Genomic DNA, 8,214 nt, shown 5'->3' with positions numbered 1-8,214 from the left:
GGGAGAGGGTCCCCCCTCGTTGCACTGTCTTGCCTGTGCAGACAAGGAGCAGGTCCCCATTCTGAAGGTGGAAGAGCCACCCACGATGGCTGGCAGGATAGCCGAGTTTTTCACTGACCTTCTGACGAGGCGCCCACTCGCCCAGGCCACCCACAATTTCCTGCGTGGCCTCCATTTCCACAGAGACTATTTCCAGCATCCTCACTTCTCTGCCTGGAAAGGTAGCTGCTTCTCTCTCTGGCCTCAGCTCTTCCTGTGGCTGCCTGAGCCTGAGTCCGGGCACCCTCGCGTCCCCTCCCTTGGCACCATAGCCTTGGGCTGCTTGGGGACATGTGCTCCTTTCCTCCCTCCCTGTGTCGGGGACCTGGGGACGTGGGGCTGCGGGCGGTGGGGTGTTCCTTTAGGAGGAGGGAGCAGGGGCCAGAAGGCAGCATCTCTCCTTCCACCAGTAGCAAGAATCACCCTTGGTACGCAGAGTCTGGAGTCCTCAGTGACAGTGCTGCCTGTCCCCACCCTCCCCCCAACCTTTCCAGCCACCAAACTGGACGGCCTGCCCAACCAGCTGTCACCCGTGGAGCACCTCCTCTGCTTGCTGGATGTCGGCTACCTCATCAACACCAGCTGCCCACCTCTCCTGCAGCCCACCCGGGACGTGGACCTGATCCTGTCACTGGACTACAACCTCCACGGAGCCTTTCAGGTTGGGGACGGGGCAGACCTGCTGCAGGACAGCGGGGTGTGGGGAAGTGCCCCTGAGCTGGCTCCTCTCAGCTTCTGCCTCGGGGGAGAGCTGCTTTAGAGCGAAGCGGTGGTCTAGCTTTCCTGAGGAGCTGGGACAGTGACACCCCCTGAGTGGTCTGTTAGCTCACGCCCAGGACACCGCTCTGCCTAGGAAGGCGGAGAGGGGGAGCTGGTGCTGTATTCGTGTTCTGTGCTAGGTCTCCTCGCTGCCCCTGCACCCTGTAAGGTCTTGGGCCTCTAGGGTCACCGCAAGCCCCAGAGGAGCCGCAGCAGCAGGACTGCCAGGTTCAGAGCGTGTTTTCCAATCTGGTCTGGCTGTCGGGCCCACTAACGGCTGACGTGGCAGTCAGGCTCTGAGTCTTGCTGTTCTTAGGGCCTCTCCGTATCAGCCGGGCCTGCCTTGAGCATGCCGGAGGGGCCTGGTGGGCCATCTCTCTGACGCCCCTTGTGCCTGCCCTGCAGCAGCTGCAGCTCCTCGGCCGGTTCTGCCAGGAGCAGGGGATCCCATTCCCGCCCATTGCGCCTAGCCCTGAGCAGCAGCGCCAGCCTCAGGAGTGCCACACCTTCTCCGACCCCGCCTGCCCTGAGGCCCCCTTGGTGCTGCACTTCCCTCTGGTCAACGACTCCTTCCGGGAGTACTCAGCCCCTGGTGAGCCACCTTCCGGGCCCCTGTCCCCAATAGCCCTTGCCTGTCATTTCCCCTCCATGGCCAGGCTGCTCTGTCTCCGTAGGGGTTCGGCGGACACCAGAGGAGAAGGAGGCCGGGGAGGTGAACCTGTCCTCGTCCGACTCCCCTTACCACTACACGAAGGTGACCTACAGCCCAGAGGACACGGACAGGCTGCTGCGCCTGACGCGTTACAACATCTGCAACAACCGGGAGCAGCTGCTGGGGGCCCTGCGCCAGGCCGTGCAGCGGAGGCGGCAGCGCAGGCAGCCCAAGCCCTCGTGACGCTGCCGACTGAGGCGCCTGCCCGGGGCTCCCGCCTGGCCCCCGCCACCTGTGACTCTTTGAGGTCCCTCCCCTTCTGCTTTGAATCAGGGACAGGGACTGTTCTCAAGTGTTCTGGGGTCTTGGATGCCGAGGACCAAGCACGTGTGATGCCGAGGCCATAAGCGACCCTGTCCCAGAGCCCAGGCTGAAGGCCGTAACCAGGGCGCTTTCTCCTGGCAGCTGGGCCCTGGTCCCCATGGAGTAGGCCTGCAGCTGCCCCTCCAGCCAGAGGAGGACTGGGGGGCAAAGGTCCTGTGGCAGCCCCTAAGGGTGGAGGTGGGGCTGGAGCCCCAGGCAGCGTCAGCCTCAGTCTGTGTGGGCACTCAGAGCCCTGCGCCTGCGTCTGTCCACCCTCCATGTGCCTTGACTGGTTACACGAAGTAAAACGGAGACCCACGTGAATGGTGTCTGTGGAGATGATCTGTCATTGCTGCGGGGAAGGGGCACGTCATTCTCAGCTCTTAGTCACAGATGGAGAGGACTGTTTACAAAGCGACGTCTCCCCAGGCACTTTACAGAGCAAGCTGTCACCGCAGGCCTCTCCTGCAGAGCAGGGGCTTGTTCTGGCCTCCTGTTCCAAGCAGGGACAGTTTGGCCTTGCCCAGGAGTGGCAGCCAGCACTCTGTTGTCACCCAGGCAGGGACTTCGGGCTGAGGCCAAGGAGTCAGGTCAAGGGCCATTTCCTGTCATGGGGAGAGGCGGCCAGACCTGGGCCAGGTGAGGCAGAGAATCACCTGGCTTCAGCAGGCGGAACAATGGTAAAGGGATCCGTCTTCGAACTAGATGCGCAGAAGCTGGTCCTGGCAGCCTGGCCTGGCCTTCGGCAAAGCCTGGTCTGAGCAGCCAAGGGAGGGATACCTGGAGGCTGCTGCCAGGTCTCATCTGGATCCCTTGAGGGTGTCCTCACTTGCCCTGATGTTTGGCATCACCTTGGGGTTCACTTCAAGGTCCAGACCTGTCGAGAGGATGGGGATGCAGAGATGTAGGGCCTGGCTACCCCAGAACCTCGGGCTCCTCTCCAGCACTTTCCTGCCCCAGCCTCTGGCCTGCGCTGGAAGCGTCCACTCTCCTGGCTTCTTGGAGCTGACTTGCTGCTGCAGCATGTGGTGTGAATGGGAGGGAATCGCCCTGATGTCTACACCCGACTCACTACACCGGCCAGCCTGGCCAAGCCGCTCAGGCCCTGCCCTGGGCACATGGCTGGAGTCACAAAGTAGAGGGAATGTCTGTCCTGGTCTCAGCAGCTGCTGTCCAGGACGTCATCTGTGTCATAAATTGGAACCCTACAGGTGGGCCCTGCAGGAGTGGGAGTGGATGGCTGTGCCCAAGCCCACAGCCATGGCTGCCTCCTGGAGCAGTGAGCACCTTCCGGGCCCACAGCTAGTATATATGTATATGTGAGTGTGACAGCTAGCCTCACCCTGGGCCTGGGGACCACAGCCGGCCTGGCTCCAGTCCCTTCCCCATTTTCATCTAACATATGCACTGGTTGCGTCTCCTGGAGGTTTCGAAGCACGGGTTGGGAGGTAGGAAGGAGACGCACGTGAGCATCTGGCCGGTGCCGGAGTCCATAAGGGGTGGCGGAGGAGCTTGGATAAGAGCCACTTCCGGTACTTCAGCCTCCCTTGTTCTCCCAGCCATTGCCTGCCCTCGTCCCTGCCCTGCAGCCCCATGGACTGCTGACTCCTGGGCTTCCTCGAGCCCCTCGGAGCAGGGACCGAGAAGGGAAGCTGACGGAGTCAGAGAGCGGGGCAGGGGAGGTCTGGCTGGCCTGCACACAGGTGCTCTGTTGAACAGGGGGAGGAAGAAGACCAAAACGTGCCACACAGTTGTGGGCCAGGGGGTCCTCACCTTGGCGTCGGCCAGCCAGGGCAGGAAAGGTGGGGGAGCCTTGTGTGCCCTCTGCTGCAGGCCCGGTCTTCTGTGGAGTCTCTCCCAGTGCAGAAGGCGTGGAGTGAGCCCCTGGGAGAGGACGGCCATCGAGTCTGTGGGAAAGGGAGCCCGTGGCCTGCACTCTGCAGTCAGGCTGAGAGAGCAGGGGTGTTAGGACTTCCTAGTTCCTAAGTGGCTGAAGGTCCCAGGTGTGGGGATTTCTCCACTCCCTGCAGAGTAGGTGTGATCTCAGGACCTCAGACTTAAGAGGGCAGCAGCTGTGCTAGTCGTTTTTATTTTTACTTATTTTTTCGGTGAGAGAACGCCCCAAAAGGATGTTGATGCCATGATCCACCTTCAGCTTCTGCCAGCCCTGGGACGTGGGCACATGCACTCCTGGAATCTCCCCATGGGCCCGCCTAGCGGTGTGTTACAGCTCACTCCACCATCAGGCCCCTGTGCCAGTCTTTGAAGCTCCACACGGCTCATCACGGCCACCCCACCCCACCCCACCTCGGTGTCCTACCTGTGCAGAGCAGCTGTGCTGGGCATCCTCCGGACAGTGCTCCCAGCTGGGAGGCCGCCAGGTCTGGCTGTGGGCTCTGGGCTGTGACCCTGGGCTGCAGAGCGAGGGGAGAGCAGCTGTGAGCCCTGCCCCAAGGCCCTGTCCTGTTGCCCCGCCATCTGTGGGTGACCGGCTCTGCCTGCTCCTTTCTCCTGCTCTTGGAGGCCCAGAATGGCCCCTGTGCCTGTCCCACATGGAGATAAGCCCAGGCTGAGGGCCTGTGGCAGGTGCCCCCCATGTCCCCTGCCACTGGGAGGGCTCGGTGCAGATGAGCCATGGAAAGGTGCAGCCTGGAGGCGGGAGAGTGAAACGCTGAAGAAATTCAAGATCCCTTTTGGATTCCGGAATGAGTCTTGGAGACAGGGCAGGGGAGACAGATGGAGTGGGAAGAGAGTCCCCACAGCCCCCAGAGCACGCCCAGCCCGCGCTACACAGCCTTGTCATACCCTGACGACCAGGACAGAAACTGGGTTGGGTGTTTTCTTCCGTTTCCCCAGGCGGTAGAACTGGGCTTGGCCACTGTCGGCGAGGCACCCCGGAAAGTGTTGGCTCGCCCGAGGACTTGATCAGAGAAGCTGCCCAGGTCAGAGCAGAGCCTGCCACACTTGGAGGAGGAGAGTCCATGCGGACCCTGGTGGGGAGGGCTGCGGAGAGACTCACGGTGGCAGACCCCACAGGGGGCAGACTAGGACCAGGACGGAACTGGTCGAGCTCCTCCCCCTCCCCAGCTAATTAGCTGTGTGATTTTGCACAAGTCGCTCCACCTCTCTTGGCCTTAAATTCTTTGACAAAGAAAAGACAATAAGTCGGTCCCAATTACTCCTCAGGGGTTAGGGTGACGAGATGTGAGACTCCAGTGCACTGGGAGTTTGTGGCCCAGGAAGTCATCGCTCCCCTCTGTGGCCCACCTGCCACGCTGCCCAGGGCTTGTCGCCAGCTCTCAGCCTGCTCCTTGGATGGTGCTCTGAGTGGGATCTCTGCCCCGCTGCTGGGCCTGTCACCCAAACAGCCACAGGTTAAATTCCACCTCCCCTTTGGGACCCGATGTCCAGCCCTCAGCCCCTCCTGGGTCAGTGCGTTCTCACCCTCACCTTAGGGAGAAGCCATGTTCCCTGCCATGGTTACCCCCTGGCCTCTCGCACCGGGCTCCCGCGAGGTCAGTGAAGTCCCTGGACACCACTCTCTGAGAGATGGGGGCAATGGCCAGACAGGGGCCTTTGGGTCTCCACTGGCCCCTTTGCCTTGTCCCCAGCCCCCAACGTCTGCGGTTCGCCCCCCGCCCCCGTCATGCTGTCTGGTACCTCTGCAGCCGCCTTGCTGTCTGAGAACAGGCTCAAGGAGCTGCCCCACAGGGGCCCAGAGCCGCTGCCCCAAAAGCTCCAGCTGGCCTGTGACGAGAAGTGAGGGCACACCAGGCCCTGTCCAAGCCTGGCCACGTGTCCCCAGAGCCTCCCGGGAATGGGTGGGGCTGGGGTCCCATGGAGAAAAGGGGGCCAAGGAGGGGCTCCGACAGGGAAACCAAGAACAGATAGACCAGGGGAATAGGGGTTGGGGAGGAGGTGGGGAGCGGTTTATCGCCACCCACACCGCTTCATCCACTCCTGAGCTCATGGCATTTTGACAGAGGGGATGGAATGCCCAGCTTTGTCCAGAATGGCCTGCAGGCTGGTGTGTCACCTCAGCACTTGAGAGTTGCCTCCATCTCCCTTGGAGCGAGACCCCGAGTTGTACCCCACCTCCCACTCTGCCTGGTGTGAATAAAATGCCCATGGAGCCTACAGTGGGGGCCCACCCCCTCCTATGTGGGGCAGAAGCCGTGAAGTGGCCCTAGGGGCTGAACTGCCCTGAAATAAAAGGGGGCATCTAGGGACCAGCAGTTACTGTAATAGCTATGTCGCTGGACTCCCATGTAGTCAACCGTGGTTCGTGTCCCGGACCCGGTGGCTTAAATCTCACGCCGGGCGCGTGTGCGTGCGTGCCCAAGATCCCGAGAGGAGAATGGAGGAGAGGGGATTGCGGCGTGACCATCCCCCCGGGAGGTGATTTCTCGCTTTCTGTCTCTATGTCTCTCTCTGTCTGTCTGGCGAGTGCATGCGGCCTATAGCAAGAAACCTCTCCAAAAAAAAGGGGGGGGGCATCTAGGGGCCAGCAGTTAATGTAATAGCTATGTCGCTGGACTCCCATGTAGTCAATCACGGTTCGAGTCCCGGACCAGGTGGCTTAAAGTCACGCTGGGCATGTGTGTGCGTGCGTGCCCAAGAACCCGAGAGGAGAATGGAGAAGGGACTGTGGCGTGGCCATCCCCCATGGGGGGTGATTTCTGGCTTTCTGTCTCTCTGTCTCTCTCTGTCTTTCTGGTGAGTGCACACGCCCTATAACAAAAACTTCTCCAAAAAAAGGAGGGGCATCTACCCAAGTCCACAGTGCCAGGGGCCAGGCCCACACAGCCCTGCTGAGCCTGAGTGGCTCTGCAAGGGGAGATTCAGAAGCACCTACCTGACTCCCCCCAGACGGGAGCTGCTGCTTATGCCCCAAAGAGCCTTCCACGTTGGAAACACCCTTTACATCCTGCAAATGCAAGACAGGGCCCAGGATGTGTTGGGGCCAGCACTGAGGACGGGCCCCTTCTGCAAGGTGGGCCGGGCACCCACTCTTCCCCGTCCTGTTTATTCCTGTGCTCAGCGCTCCTGACCCCCAGAGCCTCTGCTGGCTCCACCGTGGACTCACCCCTGCGGCCCTGGGCCCACTGGGCTCCTGTTGCCTGGCTGCACGCTTTAGGGAGGCGGTGGTGAAGGGTGTGCACGGGCCAATGGGGACACCTGGCTGTAGGTCACTCGTCTCAACTGGCTGTGCTCCTGGACCCCGTGCAAGCAGCTGGCCCTGGAAGGGGGTCAGCCCCTGTGTCTGCTGCAGCGGCCGCTGTTCCTCCTTGGAGGGGACGAGGAAATCCAGATCAGGGACAGTTGTCCTCCCAACCCCCGACTCAGTGCCTGTCTGCTCTTGTTCTTGTCACTGTCCCTTCTGCCAGCCAGTGCACCTCCTCTCATCCCACTGCACGGTAGTGCTCAAACCCACCCAGGGCTCTGGGGAGCCAGGACTGGCTGACCAGGGGAAGGGGGGTCTTTCCTGAAGGGTCCAGTGTGTAGGGGACCCTGACCTGCAGGCTGAGTAGAGGGACCTCCCACTCACCAGCCCTGAGGCCCCCATCTCTGTGTCCTGCAGTTGGGCAAACGTAGCCTCCTGGGCGGCCAGCAGCTTTTCCAGGCCCTCGTGTCTGCAGAGCAGCAGCTCCACGTCCGACACTGAGTGCTGCAGGGCAGAAGCAGGTCGGGGAGCCCCAGCTCTTGGGGGTGCCAGGAGTCTTCCGTCACCCCCAAAACCCAGCCTAGGTTGCCAAGGAGTGGGGGAGCATCCAGATCTGCCCTGGGTTGCGGCTGTCAGGTGGCCAGCTAAGGGGCAGGGTCCCACTCACCCCGCAGTCGGGCTCCAGCAGGAGGCCTTCCCGGGAGGCCAGCCAGGCCTCGGCCTGCTCCAGCCTCTGCCGCAGCTTGTGCAGGCCCCAGCTCTCCTTGCAGCGCTGCCTGAGCAGGGCCCAGGCCTCCTGGAGCTGCCGCAGCCCCTCCGCCAGCTCCTGCAGACATCCTGTCACCTGGGGGAGAGGGGCTGCTACGGTGAGAGTTTGGGTGGAGCCCTGGTCTGGGCAGGGCCAAGGGAAGGCCTGAGACTTGGGCCTCCTGCGTATCAGCCTCTATCCACATTCCCACCATCGTCTTCCTATTCAGGTCCCCGTGCGTCCCCAGCTCAGAGGACGCTCAGGCCCATCCCCTCTACACACCTGTGGGGCCAGCAAGTGGCTGCTGTCCACCAGCTGCTGCCCTTCCTGCCGCACGTCTTGGGTTTGACGGCAGAGCTCCTTGACCTCTTGCCCCAGCTCCTCGTGCCGCCCTAGCAGCTGCCCGGCCCCCGCCACGTCTCCACACAGCTCCTCTGAGGACACCAGCGCCTCTGTCTCCTGGACCCACGCTCTACGGGGCAGGGCAAG

General features: G+C 62.1%; 2 protein-coding genes across 5 annotated transcripts in view; one reads left to right on the top strand and one right to left on the bottom strand.

The window, feature by feature from the left end:
- Window positions 1-2,137, top strand: part of LOC102472618 (jmjC domain-containing protein 7) — a 17,095-nt gene extending 14,958 nt beyond the window's left edge. For 3 of the 4 annotated variants that reach the window (XM_006158657.3, XM_027775797.1, XM_014591669.2), the window contains exons 17-20: window positions 42-221; window positions 534-700; window positions 1,204-1,390; window positions 1,473-2,137. In XM_006158657.3, the coding sequence (XP_006158719.1) occupies window positions 42-221; window positions 534-700; window positions 1,204-1,390; window positions 1,473-1,693 (755 nt within the window). In that variant the 3' untranslated portion in view covers window positions 1,694-2,137. The remainder of the gene's footprint in view (window positions 1-41; window positions 222-533; window positions 701-1,203; window positions 1,391-1,472) is intronic. The other variant, XM_027775798.1, reaches the window with a different exon arrangement.
- A 50-nt stretch (window positions 2,138-2,187) lies between these two features.
- Window positions 2,188-8,214, bottom strand: part of SPTBN5 (spectrin beta, non-erythrocytic 5) — a 58,875-nt gene continuing 52,848 nt past the window's right edge. The window contains 12 exon segments of the mRNA XM_027775837.1: window positions 2,188-2,690; window positions 3,587-3,720; window positions 4,134-4,227; window positions 4,619-4,816; window positions 5,081-5,166; window positions 5,264-5,355; window positions 5,474-5,560; window positions 6,669-6,740; window positions 6,900-7,100; window positions 7,362-7,481; window positions 7,645-7,821; window positions 8,008-8,197. Coding sequence (XP_027631638.1) covers window positions 2,614-2,690; window positions 3,587-3,720; window positions 4,134-4,227; window positions 4,619-4,816; window positions 5,081-5,166; window positions 5,264-5,355; window positions 5,474-5,560; window positions 6,669-6,740; window positions 6,900-7,100; window positions 7,362-7,481; window positions 7,645-7,821; window positions 8,008-8,197 — 1,528 coding nt within the window. The 3' untranslated portion in view covers window positions 2,188-2,613.

Source organism: Tupaia chinensis, unplaced genomic scaffold (genome assembly GCF_000334495.1).
Source record: "Tupaia chinensis unplaced genomic scaffold, TupChi_1.0 Scaffold000605_1, whole genome shotgun sequence".
Taxonomy (NCBI): domain Eukaryota; kingdom Metazoa; phylum Chordata; class Mammalia; order Scandentia; family Tupaiidae; genus Tupaia; species Tupaia belangeri.
Note: the sequence above shows the minus strand (reverse complement) of the source record. Positions and strands in the feature narration are given on the sequence as shown.